This window comes from Schistocerca serialis, chromosome 7, assembly GCF_023864345.2.
Source record: "Schistocerca serialis cubense isolate TAMUIC-IGC-003099 chromosome 7, iqSchSeri2.2, whole genome shotgun sequence".
NCBI classification, from domain to species: domain Eukaryota; kingdom Metazoa; phylum Arthropoda; class Insecta; order Orthoptera; family Acrididae; genus Schistocerca; species Schistocerca serialis.
In genome coordinates, this window is record NC_064644.1 from 11,601,886 (window position 1) to 11,619,663 (window position 17,778).

At 45.6% G+C, this 17,778-nt stretch overlaps 1 protein-coding gene across 1 annotated transcript in view; it reads left to right on the forward strand.

Moving 5' to 3' along the window:
- LOC126412572 (myrosinase 1-like) overlaps positions 1-17,778 on the forward strand; it is a 199,498-nt gene that overhangs the window by 22,111 nt on the left and 159,609 nt on the right. Inside the window, exons 4-8 of the mRNA XM_050082217.1 lie at positions 1,121-1,243; positions 9,276-9,456; positions 14,072-14,166; positions 14,265-14,412; positions 16,407-16,549. Of these exons, the coding sequence (XP_049938174.1) occupies positions 1,121-1,243; positions 9,276-9,456; positions 14,072-14,166; positions 14,265-14,412; positions 16,407-16,549 (690 nt within the window). The remainder of the gene's footprint in view (positions 1-1,120; positions 1,244-9,275; positions 9,457-14,071; positions 14,167-14,264; positions 14,413-16,406; positions 16,550-17,778) is intronic.

The following is a 17,778-nucleotide window of genomic DNA, read 5'->3' on the forward strand; positions in this document are numbered from 1 at the left end:
ACTCGTATGGTAAATTGAGAACAACTTTATGATGCAATCACAAAGCGACCAAAATTTTGATGGCGTTCTGTTTACAAATGCCTAAGCTTATTCTATGACACAACCCACCACCTGCACCACCTGCCCTTACTACCATATTTTGAAAAATGGCGGAAACAAAGCCGTAGGCTAAGAGTTTCTCAAGAAAATAACATGGACATTCAAAGGCTTGTCCTTAAGTACGCTTCATCGTTGCGGATCACAAAAGAAGGTCCAGCAGCCGATGATTAAAAAGATCCAGCAGCCGATTATTAAAAGAGAAGCTAATGTAGTGGCCTCCTTGACTGAGAGAAGCATTTAATCCGAAACGAGAAATGACTGCCTAGAGCGGGAGATAAACAGAATTTATCCGTTCTTTCCTTCTGGACTACCATGGACTGAATCATGGGAAAAGAACATTCGTCTATATTTGAAATTTTTAGTGAATAAAACAATTTTATGGCAGCGTTTTAAATGCCAAAACAATTTCCATTTTGCCCTTTGTTAAATTAAGTTTTCGCTACAAATACTAGATTTAAACTGTAAATACACCTTATTTCTAATCATCTTCACAGAAAAACTTTGTTTACTACCTTTTTGAGTTAATGTAATTATTGTAATGTTTTCGTATGCAACACTTTGTCATTTTTTTCTTCTGTAGAAACAATGTCAGTGTAAGTAGTACATCATGTTTATCATCTGTTTTTGGGACATTCAGCAAGATGGCCTGACAAGCTGGTTCGCGACCAGATAAATATAATTTTGCAGAAAATTAGGAAGTCTTTTCCTTTTTAATATTATTAACGTATCGTGTCATCCAAGGGCGAAAAATTCAGTTGGTGTAATAAACAAAGAATTTCCTTAAATTATTACCGCTGCACAGTTTTCTCGCTCACTTAAAAAAAAATATTTTTGGCACTTATATCAATTAAGGTCATCTACTGTACAAATGTTAACGAGAATTTGGCGTGGCACAGCTACCTGATCTCATATTCTGAGTTGACGGCACGCATTCGGCCAGCTGCGGCAGAGGTTCTCGCAAGTCTCGTATGTTTTTGGTCTCCTACTATTGGACATTAAACATGGCCGCATCTGTCCACAGATCACGCTGTACCACTGGGACCTGCCGCAGGAGCTGCAGAAACTGGGCGGATGGCCCAACATCGAACTGGCAGACTACTTCGTCGAGTACGCTCGCATCGCCTTCGAGAACTTCGGAGACCGGGTGAGTAGCTTTCTCTCTCCTTCCTGCGTCATCCACGGAAGTAGGAAGTAGTTATCTTAGAAACTACTATTTCCCGCGTTAGTCTGTGGAACAGAAAAGAAGAATGCCACTTGGCACTAGGTGAACTGCCATGCTGAATATTTTTGGTGTCCTATTCCGTTTTGTGTCACCATATTCTCATTCATTTCGGCAGCCATTCGTGTTGAAAAAATACGTTTTATTCAGTACACGTTCTACGTAAGTTCACGCTTAGCCTGAACGGTGTACTAGCGGGAGTCTGTGAATTGTCGTCTTCGGAGAGATTTTGCGAAACTCAGCTCGCTCTGTTCCTCCATGAGATCCACTTCGCTGTAGCAACGGTGCTCCAGGTTTATGCCATATTCCTTGACCTCTGCAGGCAATTGACACCGTCCCCCACTGCCGTTTATTGAAAAACAAAAACACCTGCTTGCATAGTATCGGACCAGATTTGTGACTGGATATAAGACTTTCTCGCAGACAGAACTCAAAACGTTCATTCTTAACTGAACAAGAGGTAATTACATGTCAATAGTCCCCTATTGTCGTACAACACTCAACAGCCGGTGCCACATACGCCACTTCCTTCGTGGAAGAGTTATATTTCCATAAGAGTCTTCCTATGAACCTGTCTGGCGTCTACCTTCTCTGCTGTTTGTACAGTATTATGTGGTCAGTCCACTTTGGACAGTTACTGCTAGATATTTTATCGTAGATACTGTTTCCAGCAGACTCGGTTGCCAGACGTGACGAGAGAGGTGCTTTATAAATGATTCAAATGGCTCTGCGCACTATGGGACTTAACATCTGAGGTCATCAGTCCCCTAGAACTTAGAATTGCTTAAACCTAACTAACCTAAGGACGTCACACACATCCATACCGAGGCAAGATTCGAACCTGCGACCGTACCAGTCGCGTGGTTCCGGACTGAACCGCCTAGAACCACTCGGCCACCACGGCCGGCGGTGTTTTGCATTACGGAGAGTTTTACAAGTGAAATTTCGAGAGAGCACTTTGGGGGAAAAGGTCCGACAACATATTATTCCTCCCAAATGACCACGATGAGAAATTTAGAGAAATCAGAAGTAATACAGACGCTTACCGAGAATCATTCTTCCCACGCGCCATTAGCGATTGGAACAGGGAAGGGGGAATCAATTACTGGTACCAGAAGTACTCTCCGCCACACACCGTTAGGTGGATTGCGGAGCATACCGTAGATGGAGACGTAGATGTGACTGGAGTGCGACGTTTGTGCTAGATGGAGGAGTCCACGAAGTGATTTCATAGAAGATGGCCGACGTACTGGATGTTTCAGAGTCTGTGCATCAAACGGTTAGGCGTGAAAAATCACATTCTGGAGGACAACATTTGTTAGAGACAAAATATTCGTTGAGGCTTTCTAGTGACGCAAGGCGTCTTTCATAATTGATTATGCCCCTTGACGTAGCAGAGCATCGGCACCCTGCACCTTTCATATGCAATGTGTGTTGCCTAACCTTCAGTTGTCAGGACGAGCTTCTAAAATACATTTCTCCGCTTAGAGGTTTGTAAGCTACCTACTATGTCGATGAACTACTTTTTCTTACTCGAACAGTCCATGGGTGTACTGCCGGTCCATAGTGTCCAACGGGCACAATATTTTGGCAATCAGACATGTCGCCATCGTCAGGTGCGCTGACGAACTGAGCTCCTGAGGGCGGGCTGCCGTCTTAAATCCCCTCTCCTCGCGAGGCGTTCTCTCCGCGTCGGTGAGACTCTGGTGTCAGCGTCTATCGTGGCATTGGTGTAATTTCCTCGTCCGCCCTAGTTTCCTTTGCTGAGCGTCTTTTTAATTAGACTCAATGCAGATTCCCATGCCCTGCTGAGGTTGTAGCCACAATCTCGGTTGATGAGTCCGTTTCTGGTACGAATTTAGATAGCCTCTATAACGACGCTATCCCAATATTTAGATGTCTGTGCCAGGACGCTGGTATGTTGGTAGTCCATTACGTGATTTTCGGACAAACGGTGCTCTGCGACCGCCGACTTGTTGGGGTACCCAAGTCGAGTGTGCCTCTGATGTTCTCGGCAACGATATTCGATGGTGCGCACTGTCGGTCCGATATATGTCTTCCCACATTGACACAGAATCAGATATAAGCCGGCCTTCCGCAAACCGAGATCGTCTTTGACACTTCCGAATAATTCGCGCGTTTTATTTGGTGGGCAAAAGACAATTCCTACTCGGTGTTTCCTCAATATTCGTCCTATTTTCCCCGGGGTAACACCGAGTAGGAATTGTCTTTTGCCCACCAAATAAAACGCGCGCATTATTCGGAAGTGTTAAAGTCGATCTCGGTTTGCGGAAGGCCGGCATATATCAGATTCCGTGCGAATGTGGGAAGACATATATTGGACAGACAGTGCGCACCATCGAATATCGTTGCCGAGAACACCAGAGGCACACTCGACTTGGGTACCCCAACAAGGCGGCGGTCGCAGAGCACTGTTTGTCCGAAAATCACGAAATGGGTCCTGGCACAGACATCTAAATACTGAGACAGCGTCGTTAGAAAGGCTATCTAAATTCGTACCATGGACGGACTCATCAGCCGAGATTGTGGCTACAACCTCATCAGGGCATGGGAACCAGCATTGAGTGTAATTAAAAAGACGCTCAGCAAAGGAAACGAAGTGGCGACTAGGGGGGACGAGGCAATTACACCGACGCCACCACAGACACCGACGCCAGCGTCTCACCGAACGCGGAGAGAACGCCTCGGAAGGGGAGGGGATTTAAGACGGCCGCCCGGCCTCAGGAGCTCAGTTCGTCAGCCCACCTGACGATGGCGACATGTCTGATCGCCGAAATATTGTGCCCGTTGGACACTATGAACCGGCAGTACACCCGTGGACTCTTCGAGCAAGAAACACGCCAGGATAAACTGAAGAATCACGCTTTTTCTTAGATTATTCTGATGAATCTCAGCCGATCATATGATTTTCCAACAACTAGCTTTATGAGGTAGTTACACTTCAGATCGCTCCTGACACGCGCTCTCAGATGTTTTACAGTTGTTACTTTTCCCTATATATTTACGTTCAAGATCAACTGGCGGTCCTTGTAGCAATCCTCAATATTTTATAGAATTTGCACTTCGCTATAGTTTTCTTGCGTTGCAACCTTCCTACGGACAACAGCGTCATCAGCAAACAACGTCACGGGATTTCTGGAGCTTTATCATTTACGCACATGCGGACCAGAAGTATTTTCACTGTTTGATAGTTTATATATTCTCTTAAAAATTTGACTTACGGTCACGGTTTTTGACAGTGAGAGAGTTTCGTATTCGAAATGACCACCAGCGACTTCTACAGCGAAAAACAGCAGATCGAACTACGACTGCCAACATATTTTGCTCAATGGCAGCACATGGCGCTACAATTTGTTCACGTTGTTCGTTGAACGTAGGTGGCTTTCGTCAACACTCTTCGTCACAGCTAGATATCCGTAGGTGTGAGATCAGGAGAGTGAGGTCCCAATGAATAGGATCTCCTCCACCTACCGACTTTTGGGGTAGTGTCATCCAAGTACAACCTCACATCTCGATGGTGGTTAATAGAATCTCCGTCTCGTTGCATGTGCAACATTTTATCACCATAAGAGATTTGGTTGGCAGGCAAAGTCCTTGCGTGAAGTATATCGAGATATGCCAGACGAGTTATCCTACACTCGAAGAAGAAGGGTCCGAGCAAACGGCACAGTGACAAAACCACACCGCACATTGTGGCCCAGTAGATTCACTGCCTTGTCTATATCAGCGTCAAGATTTCCAGGAACCCAGTGGACACAATTGTTGCTATTCATAGTACCGTAAAATGTGAATAGCGCCTCGTTGCACCTTACAAACTATGGGATAGATCTTCAACCTCAAGCCACTCATGATATTCAGTACTTCACTCTTAGTCGTCCTCTATTATCGCCTTTAGCAGGCGTGTAATGTAACCATCCACTTTTCCCCCTTCAGAATGCGCCTTAACACTTGACTGGTTTACCTCACGTTCACATGATCCTTGGTTCATAGATTACTACGGTAATCGGACGAAACCTTACAATATCACAGCAATGGACACATGAGTTGTCGCGGTTTGTGGTCGAGCAGATCTTGCCCTCTGCATATCTTTAGTAGTTCCACTGGCTTCGAACTTACTTCCAGTACCAGTTTAATACAACCTTGAATTTCACTAATGACAACACACTCGGCCCATAATACCTACTCGATCGTCTTCCACGGTACTGGTCCGCCGTACCACCTTATCGCAAGCGCATGCACGATGCGAGTTTCGAGCTGCACAACGAATGCAGTAGTTGCGCCACGTGAGGTGAGTAAGTAAGTCATTTTGTTTCGAAATTGTTGAACTACAAACAGTGAGAACATATTTTGACCCCTGAAAAATGTAAACAGTAATGGTCCTACAACACTGCCTTGGGACAATTCTAAAGTTTCTTTAGTATCTATCCGTTCTGTCCTGTGTTGAGGTCTCTCTATGTTAGTGGTTCCCAGTCTAGGGGTAATAACACTCTGAGGGGTTAAATGTAATTTTTCTGAAGGATAGAAATAAAGGGGTTTAGTTGTGTTTGTCGCAAAACAAACCTATTTTTAAAAGATCATTACTATTATTACTATTTTGTACGGCTGCAAAGCTGATCATATAAATTACCAATAATTACTTTTTTTCCAAATACTGGCATTAACATACGACACAATGATATGAAACGAATGTATGAGCATCATCGTTCGCACATTACATATGCTTAAGTGTCTCTCGAAAATATCTTTTCGGAGTTGTAGGTAGTTCCTGAAACAGATATGAAATTGCTTCAATATTCACATCGCAATAATAAACGAATACAACAGTACGTATCTACTGCACTACTATGGCTATTACACTGCTGCAGAACCTACACATTATTATAATTATTATTTTATTACTATTTTGAGCTTTTCCTCATTACAGAGGCTTATCTCCAACATAATAATTTACTCGGAAATTACAGTACAAACAATAAACGTTCTTAAGTTTATTTTCAAAATATTCCTCCAGGTGTTTCGATATTGTGTGTCCTCTTCCTCTGCGCCCATTCTCCTCATTGTGTGCTGTACATTTTGGAGCCAGGTGGTCATAGGTCGTCCTCTTCTTCTTCTCCCCTCCGGTTCCCACTCCAGCATCACTTTTGGTATTCTGGCTTCCTCCGTTCGTCGTACATGCCCGTACCACTGTAATGTCTTCCTACCCATTATGTCATATATTCTTTCTTTTATTTCCATTCTCCTTATTACTTCGCTGTTCCTTATCTTCTCTTTTATGGAGATTCTTGCCCATCTTCTCCAGAAGTCTATCTCTAGAGATTGTAGTTTTTCAATGTGCTTCATGTTAATTGTCCAGGTTCCCGTTCCATACAGAACTACTCTCTCTAATATGGATTTTTATATTAATTTTTTAGTTCTGCTCATTACATTTCTGCTCCGTAAGACTGAGTTAAGCATCCCAATGACCTTCCGTCCGAAACTAATTCTTTTATTGATTTCTGGCACTGATGTTCCCTCGATTTCTAAAATGGATCCCAAATAACATAAAGTGTTTATCTTTTTGATTTTCTTTCCTTCAATGTATAGCTCATCTGAGTCATTAGTCAAGTATTCTCTTTTTTGGTAATTAATCTTCAAACCCCAAGTTTTGTATGCTAGTGCTAGTTGATTGCACACAGAGTTAGCATCCTCCCCATATCACACTACGACTACTTGATTACCAGCAAACAATAAATGATGTAGGTAAACTCCATCTCTTATTTCTAATCCCATACTATTACATTTACGAGACCGTGTTCTAAGGCAAATATCTATATAGGTTTTAAATAATGATGGTGACATGGGACAGCCCTGTAAAAGGCCTTTGCTTGTTCTAAATTTCCGTGAAAGTTTATTGCCAACTTTCACTTGGCAAATGTTATGTTTGTACATCTGTTGTATTATTTTAATCAAGAAATTGTTTATGTTTGCCATATGTAGTGCTCTCCAAAGTAATTTTCTTGGAACAGTATCATACGCTTTTTCTAGATCTATGAAAATTAATCCCATATATTTTTGATTTTTCCCCATGTTTCTCCAAAATCTGTCGTAATTTGAAAATATGGTCTACACATGATCTCCCAGCCGTGAATCCACATTGTTCTTCTTGGGTTCTAAAATTTTTTTCCAATTTGTTTTTCATTACTTTCGCAAAAATTCTCATTAATGTGTTTGTAACACAAATTCCTCGATACTTTGACCAAATTTTGCGATCCTCTTTCTAAAATATTGTATTAATAATAATAATAGAAAGAAAGAATAACAGAAAGAAATCCGGGGACGTCAGATCCAGTGAACGTGCGGGCATGGTATGGTGCTTCGACGATCAATCCACCAGTCATGAAATATGCTATTCATACATGTACCTTTGTCAACTTATCATGCATGCTGTTACAGCATGATTACCTGTTAATACCACATTAATGCAATAAATGCTCAAAATGATGTCCGTCAACCTCAGTGCATTTGGCAATACGTGTAACGACATTCCTCTCGACAGCAAGTAGTTCGCCTTCCGTAATGCTCGCATATGCATTGACAATGCGCTGACGCATGTCAGGCGTTGTCGGTGGATCACGATAGCAAACATCGTTCCACTTTCCCCACAGAAAGAAATCCGGGGACGTCAGATCCAGTGAACGTGCGGGCATGGTATGGTGCTTCGACGATCAATCCACCAGTCATGAAATATGCTATTCAATACCGCTTCAACCGCACGCGAGTTATGTGCCGGACTTCCGTCATGTTGGAAGTACATCGCCATTCTGTCATGCAGTGAAACATCTTGTTGTATCATCGGTAGAACATTACGTAGGAAATCAGCATACATTGCACCATTTAGATTGCCATCGATAAAATGGGAGCCAATTATCGTTCCTCCCATAATGCCTCACCATACATTAACCCGCCAAGGTCGCTGATGTTCCATTTGTCGCAGCCATCGTGGATTTTCCGTTGCCCAATAGTGCATATTATGCTTCTCCGCTTTGGTTAATGACATTTCGTCGCTAAATAGAACGCGTGCAAAAAATCTGTCATCGTCCCGTAATTTCTCTTGTGCCCAGTGGCTGAACTGTACACGACGTTCAAATTCGTTGCCATGCAATTCCTGGTGCATTGAAATGAAATACGGGTGCAATCGATGTTGGTGTAGCATTCTCAACACCGACGTTTTTGAGATTCCCGATTCTCGCGCAATTTGTCTGCTACTGGTGTGCGGATTAACCGCGACAGCAGCTAAAACACCTATTTGGGCATCATCATTTGTTGCAGGTCGTAGTTGAGGTTTCACATGTGGCTGAACACTTCCTGTTTCCTTAAATAACGTAACTATCCGGCGAACGGTGCGGACACTTGGATGATGTCGTCCAGGACACCGAGCAGCACACACAGCACACGCCCGATGGGCATTTTGACCACAATAGCCATACATCAACACGATATCGACCTTTCCCGCAATTGGTAAACGGTCCATTTTAACACGGGTAGTGTATCACGAAGCAAATATCGTCCGCACTGGCGGAATGTTACGTGATACGACGTACTTATATGTTTGTGACTATTACACCGCCATCTATCACAAAGCGAAAAAAGTGGTCCAACTAAAACATTCATATTTCTTTAGGTACTACACGAATATGTATTAAAAAATTGGGGTTCCTATTTAAAAAAAAAACCACAGTTGATATCCGTTTGACCTTTGGCAGCGCCATCTAGTTGGCCAACCATAGCGCCATCTGGTTTCCCCCTTCAAGCTAGACAAGTTTCGTTATTTGTAGTTTTTTCGTTTGATGCTTATTTCGTGAGATATTTAGGCCGGTCACTATCAATGGATCACCCTGTGTATATTTAGGCAAACTATAATGCGGAACTGGATGGAATGATATTATTTCTTCCACAGGTGAAGCTGTGGCTGACCTTCAACGAGCCCAACATGTTCTCCAAGGGCTACTCGGGAGCGTCGTCAGCTCCTGCTGCCAACTCCTCGGGCATCGCAGACTACCTGATGGCCAAGACGATCCTGCTGGCGCACGCGCGCGTCTACCGGCTCTACGACCTGAGCTTCCGCTTCAAGCAGAGGGGTGAGCCCGACAGCAACTATCTATAACTGTTACTGGCTTCTCTTACACAACATCTTTCAACTTTATTAGTTAGAGAAGTACTTTTAGGTGGAAAGAGGAGGTGGAGATTCCTCAATCATAAAAAAGGAAAATGTCCGCATAAATGTACATACGAAAATCCCTCGGTCCGTGTTATACATGAAAGATACGTTCAGTGCGATTCAACAACTAAGGCCATGAAAAGATAATTAAAATTAAGCGCGTTAGAAAATTAATTGAGACAGGAGTAAGACAAGGTTGTATGTCCCATGTTTTGGAAGCTATGCATTGGGCAAGTTCAGGAAGCGAGGTATTTGAACGACTGGCTTCACGAAGAAGAGATATAAAATTTTAAGGTCAGCTGATGACAGTGTAATTCTCTCAGAGGTAGCAAGGGAGCTTTAGTGGCGTACTGGGCAGCATCAGTCGATGGCGTGCTGGTTTTTTTTTTTGAAGGATGGGGCCCCTCTATGCCCACACCAACGTGGTGACCAAACCAAAAGTTCTACTGTCACTTCCGTATAACATGTTAGTTTTTGAATCAGGCGTCACAGGATGCGGGCTGTGATGTTATCCATGCGTCTGGGTAAGACTACTCATTAACATGGTCCATCAGGAGATGGAAGTGGTCGAAAACGATCGAAGGGTAGCGTTTGTAAGGGCAGAGGAAAAAAAGTGCCAAGGCCAGCGCCAAGGGAAAAAAACCTCTGCGACAGTAGGACGGGTAGTAAGGGCAGTAGCGGCTTGCTAGCTGCGACACAGCATGCAAGGTGAGGTGGGTTTAGCGTGAGGTATCGTGCATCGTTACCTACGCGCTGCGTGGTCGTTAGCTGGGTCAGTCCGGTGCTGCGGCTGGGCTCGCTTGTAGTCTCCTGGGCCGGCCGCAGTGGCTTCCTCCCTGTAACATAAAGAGTCCGGCGCGGCAACGCATGCGCTGCTGTTAGGCCCTCTGCTGCGCCTTGTCGTCGGTGACTTGGTGCAGCTTCATCAGGCTGGTGCAGAACGGCGGCGATCGGCTACCGTTCAGCGTCCTCCTCTACTGCACGGCGCAGGACTTCTGCATTGCAGCTTCGAGCCGCTCCGCTTGTTCAGAGAGCTGCGCCGCTTGAGCATCGGAGAAATGTATGCCGTTCGCCCTCGCTGTCGCGATGATGGACGCTCCCGCAGCGGTCGGCGTCGCCACCGGTTCCGCTGGGGCGGCGGTTTTCTTCTTTGCACCTTTCACCTGCGGTGCTGCTGGGGCAGCCGCTGGGATAGGCGCACGAACGTCCTTCTGCGAGGTCGCAGGAGTGTTCGCAGGTGCGACTGCGCTGAGGCCTTGGGCGAAGACTGCTCGCAGTTGCCTCAAGGCCTCTTCCTTCTCTGCAGCCACGGCGGCTGCGAAGGCAGCCCTCTCCGCCGCCATGACGGCTTTGAGGGCTGCTGTGGCCTCCTTCACGGCGGTGCCGAGTTGGAGGTCACATTTGTTCACGGGAGAGCGAGCTGCGTCCTGGCTGCCCGTTTCCGAGCTGTCGTCCCTGCCCCTGGCAGGTGGATCTGCTGCTGCGCCGTCCCTCAGCTGCGCCGGGCTGTTCTGCGCCCTACGCCGTTTCCGGCGTCGTCTTCTCTTCTGCTGCTGCGTCGGTGCGGCCGCGGCCGCTTCGCCGCCCCCGGCACGGTTGCGGCTTGAGAAAGCTGCACAACCGCGCCAACTGGCGACGTGCGGGCCGCCACACCGGACACAAGCCGGCAGAACGTTGCTGCCGCGGTCACAGGCGCGGCTGTCGTGCTCGCCTGAGCACTCGACGCACCGCAACGCGTTGCGGCAATACTTCGCAACATGGCCCTCGCCCTGGCACCTGAAGCACTGGGGCTGGGGGTCCATGGCGGTCGGGAGAGCCTCTGCCGTCACCGGGAAGCCCAGCAACTTTCGCAAGTCGAAGATGTCGCTCCCGCCGTCGGCCGTTTGCACGGGGGGCATAGAGCGGCGCCCTCTTCCTGTTGGTTCGGTTGTGCAACCTCGCGGCTGCATTACCAAACCCGGCTCGCAGCAGCCCTTCCCGGACCGCTGCCTCATCACAGCACCGAGGTAACCCCCTGAGGAGTGCCTTAGTAGTCTTCATCCTTCCTACGGAAGGTGCCTTCTCACGCGCCGGCGGCGCGTCGACGATGTGGTCGGCCACTGCGACCTTGATCGCCCTGTGGTCGGCCACGTTTGCGGCTCGAACGCAGATCAGCGAGTCTGTATCGACAGACTCGCAGACCACCTCGTTCCTAGCGCAATTCGTCACGGCGTCGAACAGCGCTGTCCACCCGCCTTTGCACTTGACGTACAAAGGGGGGACCGGCCACGACTCGTCTTCTCGGGAGTTCCTTGCACGGTCGGCAGACTCGGTGAGTTGCAGAACCGAAGGACCCTTCGTAGCGGCAGGTTTCCTCTGCGCACCCTTCTTTCCCATGCTGCGAGTCGCGGAACACGACAATTTGCACGCGCTGTCAAAACAACGCACGACAATTTGCTCTCCGCGGCGCCCACAGCACAGAAAACCTCTTCACGAGCTCTCGACGGCCGAGTAAGCGAAGCGCGCAACGGCAGCGATGCGCTCGCCTCGCCAGCTCAGGCCGCTCTCTGCCGGCGTGCTGTGTGTTGCCAATTAGAACCCGACCATCAGCAAATATTTGATATTTAGTATTCATCATTTCTGAAAAGTTCTTGAAATATCTTACGTTTCTAATATTTGTGTGTTACAGAATAGTCAATATTTCGTATAAATACCACTATTACGCAATTTTCAATGTTTGTATAAATAGCTGCACACTCCATTTATAAATTCAGCTCTGATCTACCTGTAAATTGGCATTAGTAATAAACATGCATCAGTGCTAAGAGTTATGTATCGTTGACGATCTTGCTTTCCGATATGGAATTGACTCTCGTTACAGCTTGCTACTGTGTAGTGGAGACGTTGCATACTTCAAAACATCTACATCACCGTGGTTTCAATTAGCAATTCAAAACCGTTGGCGGCAGAGCAAGTGGAATACAAGAATTACATCATCCCATGGTCCATACATTCAAGAGACCAATGGATTCCAAGCCAGCAGTGAGTCAGCTGCACATCAGGTGTCTGTCAATGGTCTCTGGAGCTGCTGGCCAGGATACAACAAAATGGCTGGAAGGATTCGATCGAGTGGCCAAACGCAACAGATGGGATTACATAATAAGTTTCGCAAAAGTATACTTTGACTAGGACTGAACAGGGCGTTAGTGGTTCGGCTCCTGAAGACCGAACAAAGTTACCAAGGAAGTTGGCTATCTATTTCCACACATTGATGACCACCCTTGACTACTTGAAAGAGGCTGTAAGTAGGCTGTTTAGGTTTTTATGTTGGTAACGCCAAGTAGCGCTCTTTATGACAATCACTGACTGTGCTGTGTGCAGTCTGTGGTTGGTTTGCATTGTTGGAATTTTTGCTATTGTAGTGTTGGGCAGTTGGATGTGAACAGCGTGCAGCGTTGCGCAGTTGGAGGTGAGCCGCCAGCAGTGGTGGATGTGGGGAGAGAGATGGCAGAATTTTGAGAGTGGACGATCTGGACGTGTGTCCATTAGGAAGAGTAAATTTGTAATACTGGATTTCATGAACGTATATATATGATGACTTTTGAACATTATTACGGTAAATACATTGTTTCTTCTCTATCAAAATCTTTCACTTACTAACTATGCCTATCAGTAGTTAGTGAGTTCAGTAGTTTGAATCTTTTATGTAGCTGGCAGTAGTGGCGCTCGCTGTATAGCAGTAGTTCGAGTAACGAAGAATTTTGTGAGGTGACTTGTGAAAGGTAGAGGTTATTGTTAGTCAGGGCCATTCTTTTGTAGGGATGATTGAAAGTCAGATTGCGCTAAAAATATTGTGTGTCAGTTTAGTGTTGATCAGAATAAGTAAAGAGAGAAATGTGTGAGTACGTTCAGTTCTGCTCAGCTGTTTGAAAATCAAATAACGTAAGAGGTTTATCAGCACAGTCACCATTCATTTTTCTGAAGGGATGTTTCAAGGCGAAGTATTTTTCAGCTATTGACTTGCACAGGTTACTGTCAAATTGACGTTGGCTGGGAAAAGACTGCCTTCGTAATTCCTGAATGCATCTACGCCTTTAGAGCTTTGCCACTTTGACTGCCCAACACTTCAGCCACTTTCTAACATTTGATGGACAACCTGCTTGGACAACAAATGTACAACGTAGCTTTGCTGTCTGGAAGACACTGTCGTTTATTCGAAGACAACTGAAGCACATCCAAGCTACCCAACAAATGTGCTGAAGTGTGTTCAAACTGCAGGCCTCCATCTCCTGAATCCGTAAAAGTGCCTCTTCGCAGCACAAGGTATAAAGAGGTCTTGGGACATAAAGCGAGTGGCTATGCAGTCTGTCCTAGTCACACAAAAAAACGGAAAGATAATGGAATGTACTGGAATTAAAGCAAACAGTCCCGAGGCAATTAGATTAGATTGTGTGTTTAAATGCCTAGCAACGACTCTTATCTGTGGCCAGGAAAGTCACAATATAACAAAATGGTAGTACTGTAGTGGCAGCCAGTGATGTAGACTGTCGTTTCAGGCAAGGTTGGGATCACGCTGGACGGAGGCTGGTACGAGCCGCTGACCAACAGTGCGGAGGACGCCGATGCTTCGGACCGTCAGCTGCAGTTTGAGGTCAGCAGCTCCACTTATGGTGGCTTGTGTTTGCTTCCACGTCCAGTATATTATTCTCCTTTTCTAGACTTTCCAGTGACACAACCCCTTGCTCGCAGGTCGGGCTCTGGGCGAATCCCATCTTCTCGCTCCTGGGCGACTTCCCCAAGGTGGTGCGCCAGCGCGTGGCAGCCAACAGCAGGCAAGAGGGGCGCACCAGGTCTCGCCTGCCCTCGCTCTCCTTGGCCGAGATTCTCCTCATCAGGGGTGAGTAAGCGACGAACAGAGTCACAGGATACTTCTCAAGCCTTCTGTCTACTCTAGCACGTCCTGTAGAATACTAGCATTTTTCACATGTCAACCTTACCAAAAGACACTTGCAGAAGGGGAGTGATAGGTATTGTTACCTACAAGAGAAACAGCATTGCAGAAGAAACTTAGAAAGAATAGTTGCAGATGTTAGCAGTATAACTATCACATGGCATAAAACAAAAAGTGTCGCAGCTACGGATGATCTAAACAATTAATTTTGAGTACTAGTTTACAACGTTCCTGCTCCAACTATATAATAAGTTCCCAAAGATTATTAATTGCACTGCTTGACAAAAAGGTGAAGTAGCCTGAGGACATGATCCGATGACAGTAGAAGTTCCTATATCTATACATCATCGGTGGTTTGTAAGTCATTAGAGTTGAGAATCTCTGTGACAGGTAAAACGGCCACCAGAGTGCCTTAGTGTGGTCCGCTTTTACTGTTGTTACCATGTCTGGTAGGGTATATAATGGACGTGAACTGCACCAGATGTTGACTGATCACTGTGAAGGATACATAACTGCCGCATACTCGTGTGAGACACGTTTGTCAGCACCTGACAGAGTTTGGTAGCGTTCTCATTTTGAGTCTACATTTGGCCAGCTGGTCGACTGGTGCAGTATCCAGATTTATGGGGCATTCGGATGTGACAGTGACCGGATATTTGAGGGCATGAGAGCAGGACTACTCATCGTCAATGTTGCAATCGACCGCGTCTGACCACCACTAGGTAGGGTCCCCGTGTTGTGCCCCCAACACATCGTAGCCCCCACTCCCCCGCCCTGTAACATTCTTTGTCATGCCAAACCACTGGTTGGAGATTAACAGCAGCTGGAGTAGGGAGTTATCGTCGCATGTGTAGGCTGCTGTTAGCACCCCAACACAAACGGCTGCGTTTGGAGAGGTGCCTTGACAAGTAAGCGTGGACTGCTGATGAATGGTGTCACATTGTATTAGCAATGAAATGTGGTTGTGCATCACTCCGGCTGACTATCGGTGGCGAGGATGGTGGTGACCCCAGAAGAGGCCCCATTCTTCCAATATTGTGGAGAGTCGCGGTGTGGGGAGCCATCAGCCATGACCCTGGTCACATCTGGTCATGACTGATGGCACTCTGATGTCACGGCGGTACATCAAGGACATCCTGCGTCCTTAGATCGTGCTACTCAGGTGACAATGTCACGGTACCACTTCTCAACAGCACAAAAATCGTCCACATGTGTCAGGTGTCTGTGAACTCCCTGCTTGAAACTGAAATAATCACGTGGCCAGCAAGACCATCAGAATTTTCCCCAACGGAACAAGTGTGAGACGAGCTCGGACGTCATGCCTGTCCAGTGTCAGTGTCCAGAATATCAAGGACCGGTTACAGCAGTCATGGCAGTTTGCCTCAGATGAGGATAGACCTGTTGTATGCAGCATTTCCAACCCATTTAGCGTATGCATTCGCGCCAGAGATTGATAAGTGCGCTTAGTAAATTTGACTCGAGTCTGCAATCACTGAAATAACATCATATATCAAATGTTCAAATGCCTCTGAGCACTATGGGACTTAACATCTGAGGTCATCAGTCCCCTAGAACTACTTAAAGCTAAATAACCTAAGGACATCACACACATCCATGCCCAAGGCAGGATTCGAACCTGCGGCCGTAGCTGAAGCGCCTAGAACCGCTCGGCTGCAACGGCCGGCCATCATACATCCTCTCAGCCCGTGAACTTCCATTCCATTTCCGCCTACCCTTCTGAGTGCTTCACCATTTTTGTCAGGCAGTTTAGTTGTTTTAAATATCATCCATCCCTAGTCCTAGCAGGACAAGATATTCTCGCTGACACGTGTTTCACTCTATGACAGGCTGCCTGATCTTATAAGGTATGTCACTGAAAAGTTAAGTCCTCCCTACTTGCTGGAGACCTATAATCAACTGCTAACCTCTATTTTCCACAGGGACATCCGACTTCTTCGGACTCAACCACTACACGACATCTCTGATAACTTCTGGAAGCAGCGGTGTGGTGCCTTCCAAGACATATGACGCCGGTGTCGTCACCTCCACCATTGAAGGCTACAATACCAACTACTGGATCTCGGTGAGTACCGTAGCCCCGGGTTTCTCGCAACCCAAGAAGTTGGTGTTTCCATTATAAAGATAATGCTTGGTGACAAACGTAAATTTTCTATACAGTAATCCATCCAGTATGAAATTTCTTCAAATGTGTCGCTACTTCAGCTTGTTCCTACTCGTCATGCGAACAGTAATCACACTCTCATAGACATATCTGCAAATAAATCCCCAAACAAAGTAAATCACACTACTCATATATTTGCACCTGGGATGTCCGTCCATGACATGATTTTCGTGACGAACTCGCGAGAATTTTCCAGAAAAAAACCGTAGCTCACTACGTACTATTCCTAAAACGGATTATTTCATCTGAACTTGCAACTGAGGCGCAAGAAATAGACTGAATGATGTTTTCTATTCCTTTCTCCCACATAAACGGAGAACGTCATGTAATTGTCAGTGTCAATAAAATTCACCAACAGCCGTATGCTTTAAAATATTGTTTTATTTTACTGTAGGGCTACCAGCTTTAGCAATTCATTATGCCGTCTGCAGACCCCATACGCATCTATCCAAATAAACGAACTTGTCGTACAGCGCCATAAATCACTGAGTATCGTGAATTCAGTAGTTATACAATTGCTTCATTCGAAGAAGTGATAACAACGATGACTTGATGAGTATCTACGTACGAGAAGTAGATGTAGATGTAGATATAATAACAGATAAAATAAAACATTTATGAATCTTAAAAAGACAACAAGCTGTAAGTTTATATAAACGCAGTCAATAATGTAACACAGGAATTAGCTTAATTTTTCTAGGAACTCTTTATCAGAGCAGGAGTGACTCATGAGTAAGCTTTTCACTTTCGAGTTGAAAATGCGTGGATTACTGCTAAGATTTTTGAATTTTTGTGGTAACTTATTAAAAATCGTCTTTCTGTAGAAGAATGAAGGAGGTGCAATCAAGAAGCTATTATTCAAGAAAAACAATTTTTCTGAATAATTCGAACATACGAGCCTCTAGCGAAAATGTATCCCAGTACAAAATTTGACTTCATTGGTTTCCTACAAAAAAGTCCTCTTCATTTTTTCTGTAGAGGTTGCACAAAGGACATAGGTAGGTGTAGCTGGATCCACAACCATCTAAGAAACTACCTAACTACAAACAAAGTACTGGACCAATAATTATCACGCTTCCATAAACATCGCAGCATAGCATATGTCTTAATGAAGGTAACAGATGATGTAA